This window comes from Dryas octopetala, chromosome 6 (genome assembly GCF_963921425.1).
Source record: "Dryas octopetala chromosome 6, drDryOcto1.1, whole genome shotgun sequence".
In the NCBI taxonomy this organism is placed as follows: Eukaryota; Viridiplantae; Streptophyta; class Magnoliopsida; order Rosales; family Rosaceae; genus Dryas; species Dryas octopetala.
Window position 1 is genome coordinate 14285959 of NC_141371.1, and position 13307 is coordinate 14299265.

General features: G+C 36.0%; 2 protein-coding genes across 2 annotated transcripts; one reads left to right on the plus strand and one right to left on the minus strand.

Moving 5' to 3' along the window:
* Positions 1-4390: 4390 nt before the first annotated feature.
* LOC147282654 (uncharacterized) lies at positions 4391-6391 on the minus strand. Its single transcript, XM_086246243.1, has one exon. The coding sequence runs from the start codon at positions 6356-6358 to the stop codon at positions 4541-4543; it is 1818 nt and encodes a 605-aa protein (XP_086102369.1). The 5' UTR covers positions 6359-6391; the 3' UTR covers positions 4391-4540.
* Positions 6392-9425: 3034 nt separating this feature from the next.
* LOC147282655 (peptide chain release factor 1, mitochondrial-like) lies at positions 9426-13113 on the plus strand. Its single transcript, XM_086246244.1, has 12 exons — positions 9426-9639; positions 9840-10002; positions 10098-10198; positions 10336-10434; positions 10520-10703; positions 10812-10860; positions 10944-11022; positions 11212-11286; positions 11364-11441; positions 11640-11798; positions 12464-12559; positions 12649-13113. Exons 2-12 carry the CDS (start codon positions 9858-9860, stop codon positions 12841-12843), a joined length of 1260 nt encoding a protein of 419 aa, XP_086102370.1. The 5' UTR covers positions 9426-9639; positions 9840-9857; the 3' UTR covers positions 12844-13113.
* The last annotated feature ends 194 nt before the right edge of the window (positions 13114-13307 follow it).

The following is a 13307-nucleotide window of genomic DNA, read 5'->3' on the forward strand; positions in this document are numbered from 1 at the left end:
AACTAAAATGGTAATACATTAATTAAAAGAGAATACTTGATAACATAAGAGGTTATAGAAATTGACATTAAGTGTTTGATTCACCTTCTATATGTAATTTTTTACTATTCTTACCTGGAGTTACACTTGTTATAAGGAAATTGCACTCTTGTACACACTACAAGAATTATTATTTTTAATATCTGATCCATTCTGTCCCTTTTGTTTACAATAAGAGGGACTCTTGTTTGTAAGTTTGGGCTATAGTGACATAGGAGCCACACATATATGGCTTGCCCATCCCCTTAATCAGGGTCCCTAAAGCCCATTACATGCTGTTGGGTGCATGATTCTATTATGAAAATAATATATATCAAATCCTTGGACGGATGAAAGGTAATAATTGGGAATTGTTGAGCATGTAATTAGGAATTGTCTGCATGTTATGTATAGTTTAATTGACCATGTAAAAATTAATATTCTCTTGTTCAGTTTTCATATTACAGTAATGGAGCTGTATCTTACATGATAAGATGACCAAAAATATAAATGGAAAAAAAAAAATCAGGAAGACAGTAGGGGGCAGTCAAAGTAAGTAGGAATGAACTAGGGGCTGATAATATGAAAGATAAAATACCACAAACTGCTGAATACATAGAATAAGGACAGACATAGTATGTACAAAAGTTAAGTAGCTAGGGGAATATGGTAGAGTCAGGGACAAATCCAGGATCCCAAAGTGGGATGGGCTAAGTTTAGCTTATTAAAAATTGACGATATGTGTAAATTTTATTAATAAAAAAAAATACACCTAGTCAGGGAGGACATAAATACATAATGAGCTTACCCCACAAGTGAGGCACTCCACAAGATGACCAACAAAGCAAATTCTATACAATAATCAAAATAATCAAATCATAATTTACTAATACATTAATCAAAATCAAGTCCTAATTAAATCATCAAATCCCTAATTTAATCACATAAAATAATCAAATCCCTAATTTTAAAATTTGGGAATTAAAAAAAGAGAACAAAAAAGAGAGTGCCAAACACTACCTAGGAGCTTGAAGTTGATCGAGTTGTAGAGATATTTCAGGTTTCACAAAAAACTTGGAGAATTCATACTTGGATTGGAAGATGTACTTGGTACGTACTGGATAGTGGAGAGTGGAGAGAAGACATGTTGAAGACTGAAGGAGAGAGAGAGAGAGAGAGAGAGAGAGAGAGAGAGAGAGAGAGAGAGAGAGAGAGAGAGAGAGAGAGAGTTGAAGAGTGAAGATGACTAATGTTTGTTTTGGATACTAGTGATTAGTGAAGAATTTGGGTACGTAGTTGGGTATAAGTAGGCTGGGGTCAATATTTGGGGTAGGATTAAGTGTGAAAGTAACCTAGAAAAAAAGAAAATTCCACATGGGCTACAAAACAGGTAGCCCATAACGTGGACTCGTCATTGGGTAGAGTGAGAAGGGTGAACTGAAATATAACATTACACATAGGGAAATTAGAGTGATAAACATTTAAATAGACTAAGTCACTAGCAAAAAGGGAGGGATAGCAAAAAATCCGGTTAGTTGGATTAACTCTTCAAAATAGGAGCTGGAATGCAAAACCAAGTGATAGTAGGGGTGTACTTAGCATTTTGTCCCTTTTCCTTCCATAGATAAGCAAAAAATGCACAATCCAGCTACACATGAAGCTAGTTACTGCATACAAAGCTAAGGACCTAGGTCAGTGGACCTAGTAGTGTCATAACTATCCTTTACAACAAGGTGGCAAGCACAAGGTTGGGCAGAATTGTCCACAATCTTGTGGGAGGACCAGTTTCATAAGAGTCTTACACAACTTGGTGAGAGAGATGAGACCCCAAATCATTGGGCTAAACATGAGTAGGAAGACCTACAGGTATGAGATTAGGATAAACAATATCCATAGGGCCATGTTTGTTGTTCCCATGAGTCAGAACAGTCCTCACCTCCAACATATTGACACATCCCACAATGAGTGCCACACTTGTACTTCCTAGTAAAATCAGCCTTCCTTGCGTCGCTCACATATGATTCTCCTATATCACAACCCACAACATTTGTACACTCTGAACGGAAATTTGAAATTACCTTTGGAGAGCGGGGGGTGGGCTGCAGGATACCAAAGCTGTTAGGTGTACTTTGTGGGAGGCCACTCTCGTTGGCCATAAATGGTTGAGGGGGTACACCAAACAGGTTATCCCATGGTTGAGGAATACCGCCAAAATCAGTTGTTTACATTGCTTGAGGCAGCATGACTGAGATAGGATCCAAAGGTGTTTGATGTCCCCAAAATATGTAGTGTGCACAGGAAGATCTGATAGATCATGAAAAACTGCTACATCATCATACCATGGGTAGTAGATGTTCAGCAGAGGGTTAGGGGGAGTGAAAGGATAAGTAGGGGAATTTGAAGATTGGAAAAATGTGGAATAAATAGGTGGAAACATGGGACAAATGAGAGTTGTAGGGTATAAGGGTGCATCAAGGGAGTCCAAAAGACAGTCATCAAGTGGTTTTAGTTTGCCAACCCAATGATCAGTGATATGATCAGCAATATGGGGAACTTGTTGCTTAACTGTAGGAGGACCAAAAGGTCCCCACAAAAATGGTGATGGCTTTGGTGGCTTTGAAGGACTGGTAAATCTCATAGGAGATTTACCTTTCTTAGTAGGTGACTTTGGAGGGAGTTTGGGGGTGGATGATTCATAGGGAAGAAAACCAGGGGCTAAAATATTTTGGAAATTACTCACAGAACTTAGTGTTAAAACTAAGAGGAGTAACCAAATGAAAACATGGGTGTTAAAACCATGGGGTGAAGTAAGATGTGTAAGAGGAGCTTTATATATATATATATATAAGTGGTTACTTTCAGGTGTTGACAAATACATATATATTAGCTATAAACATGAAATTAGATATTTTAACCAGTCAGTAATGAGACATCAAGTTAATTCAATTGCAGTACTGGCCCTTATGGGAAGATGTGGCAGGGTTAATATTCTTCCAAACCATAATTGGATCGAGAAGCAAATTGACGGTTATATATCTGAAAGTTAAAATTGGATGTAATACATACACCTTCCCACCATAAAGTATGTATTAAACAATACATACAAACAAGTTTTATTGAAGTTTTTGTAGACACAGAAGTGGGAGTTTTAAATTTAATTAATGAACAATGAACTCTCCAATATATATAATACAAACAACCAAGCTAGAGTCACTAAATGACACAAAACAAACTTGCAATAGTAAGAGTTCCCATTCTGGGCGCAACTACTCAGTCTCAGGGATTAATGGAGTTTTCTACTAAGATTATTTTCAAGCAAGATATGATCAAGATTGGGTTTCATTTCTTCCTGGATAGCACAACATGTCAAGCATCTATCAACATCATCGTTATGCATTTGTTTCTCCGATATTTTGGCATCAATCTGTGTCCTCCTAACATTTAAAATTTTGTTTATACCTTCAAAAATGATCAGGAATGTCATCGAATTCATAACACAGATATTAATAAAAATGAAATCAAAACAAGCCGGTGGGGTGGGGCTGTGTTGAAACAGAGGAATAGAAGACACAAGCTTCCAGGAAAAGACACAATCTGATTAATCAGTTTCTCATTAAATGATTTCAGAAGCGACTTTAAATACAATCTCACAGCTAACTATGTAACAAATTACAGTCAGTCAACAATTGTCAAAGTGTACAGCTGTAGAAGAGTGATGACAAGGCAGACCAGACTATGCATTACCCTTTGCTCATTTTCTTGATTGGAGCAAGTTCACAATTTAAATTTCACCAAAGAGAATACCGGAAATTAAGACAATATTGAAAATATTTGAGATGAGAAGGCATTTTGAACTGAAACGACCAAATGAGCCATTTGATGGATTTCATAGGGTACTCCACTCAATATGGCTAAGAAGCTTTTAAATAACATTTTAATCCTCATTTAAATATAAGCATGACATTTACTCCACTTGTACCTCATTTTGAAAATCTTCCATCCTTTTGATCTTTTTGGTCCCTACATCATTTTCTATGTAAAAGAAGTGACAGATTATCACAGAATTTTTTCATTTAAAACATAGAGTTTGAAGAAAATACAAGGTTTCACTCGAAAGTATCTATCAAGTGTAAATTAAACTGACATATTTCAGGGGTATCTTTGTTCCATTCGAAGGAAGAACCATACGAGGTCAAGCCTCATACCAGGTCCTCGCATACCCACAAGCGCTGTGAACCACTTTGACCATAAAATCTCTACCAAAACAACAAACTATCACTGCACCACCACCACCACCACAATCAACCAACCTGCAACAACTACCACACCAACAAACTTTCACACCCAGCTCTAAAGACCAGAAGAATCTACATGATAAAAGACATAAATTTCACATGATGGATATGTCATAGATAACATATAGACGACATCCATCATTGTCAAAAGTGCAGTAGTTTCAAAGTTCACTGTGATAATGAGGAGGATCTGAAAAAACTATGAATTTTCAAAGAGGCAAATCAACTCATGTTATCAATGCCAACAAAGCTGGATCTACTTTATCTTTAGACAATAGGTCAATTATCAATTCCAGCGTTGATGCATCTGCAGAGAAACCCCTCTCCACCATTTCTTCAATAAGTCCCGCCGCCCTTAATGTCTCATCATTGTTAAGAAACCCTCGAATAATTGTGTTATAGGTGCAATCATCTGGAGAACAGCCTTTCTCTTCCATTCCTCTAAGCAACTTTTCGGCTTCACCTATTAGGCCTCCAGTACAAAGTCCATTAATCATTATATTATATGTCCTCACATCAGGTTGAAGTCCCTTTGATGATAAACCACGAAAGAGATCCCATGCAGATTCAAGTTTTCCAGCTTTGCACAAACCTTGAATTAGAATATTGTAAATCACAATATCCATATCCAACTTCTTGCCTTCCATATCTCTAAACAATTCTATCGCCATAGAAAGTTGTTGGTTTTTACAAAGGCCATCCAGTAAAACAGCGTAAGTTCGAACATTTGGCAGTTGGCCACAAGCTTGCATCTTAGAGAGCAAGTTTTGAGCATCTTGTAATCTCCCCACTTTGCAAAAACCATCGATAAGTGTGTTATAAGTAATGGTATTTGGAACCAGTCCCTTACGAGACATTTCCTCATAAAGCATCATGGCGTCTCTGATCTTTTTATGCTTGCAATATCCGTTTATCAATATGTTATAACTATGAGCATCAAAAATGGCACCCTTGCTATGCATTAGATCAAAAACTCGTTTTGCTTCCTTCAATTCTCCTCGCAAGCAGTAACCATCCATAAGCGAATTGTACGTGACCGTATCAGGTTCAATATCTCTTTCAATCATCGTTTCAACCACACTTTCTGCTTCCACAGCTTTCCCCTCCTTACAAAGTGTATCTACTAAGACACTGAAGGTGTGAACATTTGGAAAGATTTTTTTACTCACCATTTCCTTCAACAATCTCGTAGCTTCTTCCCACTTGCCTAATTTGCAAACTCCATCAATCAAAGAGGTGTATGTAACAACATTTGGGACAATACCGGTACTAATCATTTCTGAGAAGAGGTTCAATGCATCAGCAACTAGCGTGTCTTTACAAAGACTGTCAATGATGGTGCTATAGACAACTACGTCAGGTTTACAGCCTTCTTGTTCCATCTTCCTAAGCAATTGAATAGCTGCACCATTATTCCCCATTTTGCAAAAGGCGTTTATTAAAGTACTAAATGTAACCACATTGGGCTTACAACCTCCCTCCACCATATTTCTGTACAGTCCTGCTGCCTCAGCAACTCTACCCGCAAGAAGAAAGCCCTTGATTAGAGTGGTGAAGGTCGTGACATCTGGTTGAAAGCCAAATTTGAAGAATTTTCCCAAGACAGATAAACTATAGCCCATTTGTTTCAAATGACAAAAACAATTGATGACAATAGTAAGAGTATAAACATCAGGTCCAATTCCTAACAGGCACATTTGGTTACTCAAAGAGATGACTGCCGAATAATGTTTCAATTTGGCAAGTTGACCCATAATTTGATTGAAACGGACAACCGAAGGCAGAGGACGCATTTGAAGCATGGTATTGAACAAATTGAAAGCATCGTGGAGATTAGTGGGTTTGGGTTGGGGGTTTGTAGATTTTGTTGGGTTTGAGGATTGAGAATGAAACAAGGCAAAGTAATTGTTGAAGAAAAGAAGATGAGTAGAGTAGTGAAGACAAGGCAAAGGAATACCTCTGTGTCTGTTGCAAGAAGAAGAAGCACTTGTCGACATCGTCGTCTTCAGCTGGTGAAGAAAGCTCAAATGGTTTTTCTTCAGCATCGTCTTCAGCCTCTGATTTTAGCGAGTGAGGGGTCAGAGAAGCATCTGAATTTAGGGGTCAGAGAAGCCTCTGAATTTAGTTCTGTTAACTCAAGTCTAATACCCACCCGACCCTCAAAAACTTACACACGCGAAGCCTCATTTTATTTTTATTTTCTTTTCGTTTTATAGTTTTACCACTCATTTGATAGTTTTTCTTATTAATATTATTTTCAATTCTTCTCCTTTTGTGAATTTTGTAAGCCATATACCAGAAGAAACCCATCAGCCTTACCCCTCACATAATTCACATTTATATTCTTTTTTTCCTTTACTGTTGTTTCTTTTCAAATATTTGCTTTTTAATTTAGGTGCATCTCTTATTTGTTTTATTTTTAGTTTGTTTATTTTTATTGTAAGAAATTTATGACGTAGTGTTGATTGAACAATTTTTTTTTTTCCTTTTGGGAGGAGAGCTGAAAGAAAGAAAGAAACAATTAAGATGCACCAGATGAAAAAAAGCTAAGCCATTTGATGCATTTGAAACTAGCGAACTAACTATTTTGATTTTGTTTTTGGAGGAAGGATGAAGGGGAGATCAATAAAAGGGTGGATTATTGTATATGAGCAGGATAATTATTTTCTAAATTGTTTAATTGGAGGTAGTAGTGGTTCAATTCATGTCGTACTTTTGACTGAATGATGGTAGCAAAACTTGGCAAAACCATTTCTCTTATTGAGCTATGCAGCCTAAACCCTATGCCCAACATATTTTACTTGAAAATAAAAATTAAGGGAAAACATCAAAATTAGGTGTAATGTACTTCTATAGTGTTGTTTGATGTATTTGGGCCTTTTTTCCCCTTGTGGCTTTGGTGGATGAGGTCCAAATTTGAATCTTTCATCCACTATATAAAACAAATAATTATTTTCTTAGAGTTTTATGGAATTGTCTTGCTTCTTTTAATTAACTTTTAATGTGTAACATAAATATATGACAATATGAAAATACAGAGTTAACAAATCTAGACCACACATTTTATCAAAAGTTTGAATTCAATTGAGGACATATATTAGTATAATTAATTAATTTAAGGTTGCATGTGTTGACTTCCTTGGCTCATACAATGCTATCATATTAGAAGTTATTGTATATCCTTAATGTTGTCACTCTTTAGGTTAATTTTTTTTGTTCGTTTTCAATAAAAAAATATATCGATATTCCAAAACCTTATGTTGTTAGGATTGAGGAGTAAAATTTCAATTTCGAGAAAATTTTCGATGAAATTGGACAAAAACGACGAAAATTGCTATCAAAATATGGAAATTTTGAATGAAACTTGACCATATGTTTATTTAACATATTATCTACTACATTGATGAAAAACATTGAAGAAATCAAATAATATAGTAGATTTCATGTGATATGTGATGAATATAATGCGCGCCGGAGACAATGCTGTTAAAAAAATACTTCACTAATTAAGAATTACATAATAAAATTACACGAATAAATCATCAATGTGGCAACGGAAAGTAGCAAGCTTACTCAAAGGGATTTGGAAATGGTCTTCGATAGTAAAATTAAGTCGAATTGGGTTAAAATAGAACCAATCCGATAGCAGCAGCGGCGACAACAGTTTATCTAAAATTTCAATTTTACAAATTATCGTAATTGAAAAATCAAACATTAAGGAAATGAAACTTCATGATAAGGGGATAAATTTCTTTTTCATAATTTATATTTACAACTAAACGAAACACCAAAATGACCAAATCAAACCCCAAATAAAATTCTAAACCTTTTTTTATCTTTCCAATTGGCTAAAGACTCCAAAATCCAAATCTCAATCTACCTTAAAAAAATTTCTTTCCTTTTTTTTTCTCTTCTTTTTTTTTTTCTTTCTTTTTCTTTTCTTTTTTTTTTTCTTTTTTTTTTCTTTTCTCTTTTTTTTTTCTTTCCTTTTCTTTTCTTTTTTTTCCTTTTCCTTTCTTTTCTCTTCTTTTTTTTCTTTCCTTTTCCTCTTCTTCCCCCAGTGGTCTTCGTCTTTTTCCAGTTCTACCTTCCTCTTTTTTTTTTTCTCCTGTTTTTCTTTTCTTCTCCCTTCACCAGTTTTTCTCCTCCCTTCATAATCTCTCTCTTCCCTCTCCCTCCTCCCTTCCTAATCTCTTTTTTCCCTCTCCCTCCCCGGATCTCTTCTCTCCATCCAACAATGGCGCACCTCTGCAAACTCCCTCTCCGATCTCTTCTCTCCCTCCGGCGATGGTGCTCTGCCTTCCCTCTCCCTCCGGTCTCTGCCTCCCCTCTCTCTCTCTTCAATCTCTACATTGAAAATTTCGGCGAAATTTTTCGAAATTAATTTGGTATGGTGTTAAAATTTCCATACTCTTAAAAAACGAAATTTTACTCCTTGCTTACTTAGGATGTGGGTCAACAATTATTTCATATTCTAATATTCCACTTCATATGTGTGTATCACTTTACCATTATAGCCCAACATGTGGAATTTAAGTTAAATTATCAAGATGCAATTACAAAGACTCGAACTAAGAATCTCATGCTCTGATACAACGAAAAAGTGTGGATATTTACCACCACATATTCTTATAAATTTAAATTTTTAGGACATGAGTGAACAATTGTTTTATATTTGAAAAATAGCAATTTTTGCCCCTAATGCCAAAAATGATAAACAAACAATAATGTAAAAAATTAGGACTTGAATATACATAGACTCTCGGAAAGTACTTACAGAGTCCTGGGCATGCAAAGAGTCTTTTTCTATGTATTTCACAACATTCCTTAAATTGTAATTAACGGGATGTCAAAGACAATAGGAATTAAATTTTGAAAGAAATTTTGTTGAAATTTTTATTTTTTTGAGGTTTTAAAATATTATCGAATTGAAATTATTAAAATTTTGTTAAAAGTTTTAATTATTTTAGTATAAATTTTCAAGGAAATCAAAAATTTTTAAGATTTTTTTCAAAATTTTCATATTTTTAAACCTCAAAATTTTTTGAAAATCCAGAATTTAATTTTTTTTTTACTTAGAGCAACAAGTGAACAACCCAATAGCTCCCCAAGCTAAGCCCACCCAGCCTGCAGCCACTGGTGTGACCTGCAACCCTCCTCTCCTTCACCTTCTTCTTCTGCTTCGGCTCTCCCAGTTTTCTTCTTCTTCACACAATCTCACCTCATTCACTCACTCACTCACTCCCGCAATCTTAGTTCGACAGTTCCCACCAAATCTCGGAGGCTTGTTTTACTGATTTGCTCTCACTTCCCAAAGACCCACAAGGTATTTCTTCTTTAAAACTTTATCTTTTCCAGTTTTTTCTTGTTGAGTTCATTTTTTTTATTCCAAGCTTTTGTTTCAGTCTGCTCTGAAGCTTTTGCTTGCATTGCACCATATTTTGTTTTGTTTTGTTTTGGTTTTTTCTTTTACCTATCACAAAAATTACACCTAAATTCTGTAACTTTGGCTTCGCAAACCCAAAGGGTCTGGAGAGCGTGAGAATGAGAAGCGAAGCGTGGCGTAATTTGGTTCGGGCGCTAAAACAAATCGAATGTGGAAGCAGCAGCTCCTTCGTGCCATTGCCACTTCGACCAGCAATGGCGGCTTTTTCCCATCCCCTCCGAATTCTTTGTTCTTACTCAACCGGTGCGTATTCGAATGTGTTCCTCTCTTTTTCTGCTACTTGGGCCTTTTTCTTTTAAATTCTTATTTTACTTTATACAAATAAAAAACAAGTGCAGAATTGCAACCCCAATTGTCCCCAAAGCTTATTAAGATCATGGAGCAAAGGCTGTCGCTTATTGAGCAGAGGAGTGCTTGTCTTCACAATCTCATAAGCCAGGTTCCTTATGTCTATGACTCTCTATGTGATTTGCTTGCTTTCTAATTACGATGGAAAAAAAAAAGTGAAATGTGATCATTTTTAAAAACAAAATTGGAATTGAAATGGTGTTGGACCTGTTGGTTGGTTGAAGACAGCCGGATGCCTCACCAGAAGAGTATGCAAGGGCTAATAAGGAGCTTCGGAAACTCAGCGCTTCCATGGATCTTATAAATCAATTAAGAGCCACACACAAGGTATTGAAATTAGAACAAAAACTTCAGAACTGTTACCTGTAATTCTGTACAAACCTAATTACATCATGGGTTTATTGCTCTGCAGGAGATTGATGGGTTGAGGTCACTCATGGATGAATGTTCTCAAGATAAAGACATGCTTGATATGGCAACCAACGAATTGGATCAGGCCATCCAGGAAGAGAAAAGACTGCACAGTTCGTTGCTCAAGTCCCTACTTCCTAAGGATGATGCAGATGAGAGGGATTGCATATTGGAGGTCAGGGCAGGTATTACACGCCTTCCCATCCGCTCATAGTGACGCATACCAACACTTTTTTATTCCATTGCATTTATTTTTTCTTTTCTTTTATTTGACAAATTAATGATTTAATTAGGAACTGGTGGGGAAGAGGCTTCTTTGTTTGCAATGGACATATTTAAAATGTAAGTTAACATCAATACTTGTAAATTCTTTTATGTATTCACTTTTGAGATTCTCACCTTTTCTGGATAACAATTTACTACAGGTATGAGAGATTCTCACACAATAAAGGCTGGAAGTTTGAAGTGGTGGATATAACCGAGTCTGATCTTAAAGGATATAAGGTGTGCAGTGTGATTTCCATCCTTGTACAAATGTACAATATCTGAATCACATATTTATACACCCAATCTAAGGCAGGGGCTTTTAGAGCTAATGTATAGTATAGGATTCACCACCTGGCACCTGCTGACTGATGCGAAGTGCTACTTCCTAGTATGTATTTTTAAGTTTTGATTGTATCTTCTTTCCAGGAAGCTAGTGCAGCAATCTCAGGAGCTGATGTTTATGGGAAACTTAAATTTGAGAGTGGTATTCACAGAGTACAGGTTTCTTTCCCACCTTTTCAACACATTATTTATAGTTGCCCCTAGACAAGAAATTACTCACTGTTTTCTTTTGACAGCGAGTTCCCGTGACAGAGAAGTCTGGACGCATTCACACTAGTGCTGTTTCTGTTGCTATCCTCCCTCAAGCTGATGAGGTTCTAACCTTTTCTGAGTCTGAACTGAATATGTTATTTATTTTACATATTATTGGATCCAGCATCTATTTTTTGGACAGAAGTACTTTTTCCTTTCACATGGTTTGACATTACACAAAACTTCTTTTGTCAGTGTAGGACAAAGTACGAATTTGTCTTATTACTTTCTCTGATCATATGTATTTTGGACTGCTGCAGGTAGATGTCCACTTGAGAAACGAAGATTTGAGGATCGATACCTATAGATCTGGTGGTTCAGGGGGTCAGCATGCAAATACCACCAACAGTGCTGTTAGAGTAACTCATATTCCAACTGGCATGACTGTAGCCATACAAGATGAACGATCCCAACATATGGTATATGATACCAAACATTTTGCAACTAAATTGCAGTTTTGGTGTCCTCAAGCTTTGGACTATAACTATCCTTTTTCTTTCATTATTTGGAATTGATAATTTTGTCAATACAGAAATAGATAAAAGTCTATTTCCTGAACCATACAGTAATTATATTAGCTGTCACTACATCATGTTCTTAACTGACAATGTTTGCTGCTCATTTATGAAATTTTATAGGAAAAATTCACTGATTGATGTGCCATTGTTTTGCTCTTGTCTTCTCAACTTAAAATCAACTTAGTCTTAACCTTGAAAAATTTATATGTTATTTTCCCCAATCAACATGGGATTCTCAACATGCCCCACCTTCTCTGAAAAGCTCTGATGCTCGTAGGATGTGACAAGTATATACTGGTTAAAGTTGGCATGGGCATGGTTTGTTGTTGCCTTATTTAGGATTTAGTTATTCATGGCTATGGAAATTAGACAGTCATTCTCCATATTCTTTTGCCACATCGGAATATATTGTTCAGTTATGAAATTTTGATTGTAGACCTATCTCTTATTCAAGCAATCTTTTGGCTCGTTATTTCTTTTTCAGTGTTGTTTTGGTTATTTTCCTTGCCTTTGTTCTTTTCTTTTTCTTTCCCTTACTCTTTTCCAATTTTTGAGTTCCTTTGTAGAACAAGACCAAGGCACTTAAGGTGATATGTGCAAAGCTATATGAGATGGAAAGGTCTAGGCTTCAGATCAATCGGTCAAAACTTCGATCACAGCAGGTATGACTAATATGTGATAATTGTAAATTGATATAGTTGCTTTTGGCCCTGACTTTCAAGATTGATATGGAGCTCATCACCTTGAATAGATTGGTAGTGGGGACAGATCTGAACGCATTCGTACATACAACTTTCCTCAAGGACGTGTAACTGATCATCGTGTTGGCATCACCCATCATTCAATAAGTGATGTGATGCAGGGAGAGAATCTGGATGTATTTATTGATGCCCTTCTTTTGCAGCAGGAAATGTATGCAATTGCTTCTTTCAGTTCTTCCCAGTGAAACTAAAGGACTAACAGTAGGTAGTATACCATGGCATTTGTGCTGAATATATATTTAGTGTTTTGTTTAGCATCCGATTATGCACACAAATCTTTATACTTTATTCTTGTACCCATTAATTTGTGGTCATGGATTTGTTTTAACTTTTTGAATTCGTGTCAACTAAAGTAAGTCAAATTAACTTTGTAATGCACAGGTATGGATTTACTACGTTGTTTGCTCAACGTGATACAGTTGTACATTATATTCACGTTATTATCTCTTCTACTATTAGCTTGATCCTCATCACGATCATCTTTGTTCATGCCTTTATTGCATTGTATTGCTTAAGCTTCTGGGTCCTGTTGACGGTGGGACTACACGTGTGTTAGGAAATTCTCTCTTAGAAGGATGAGATGCATAAGCATTGAGATTTGAGCAGTTGGGTTGCAAGATTTTAAATTAGATAAAATGTGTTTGAATGG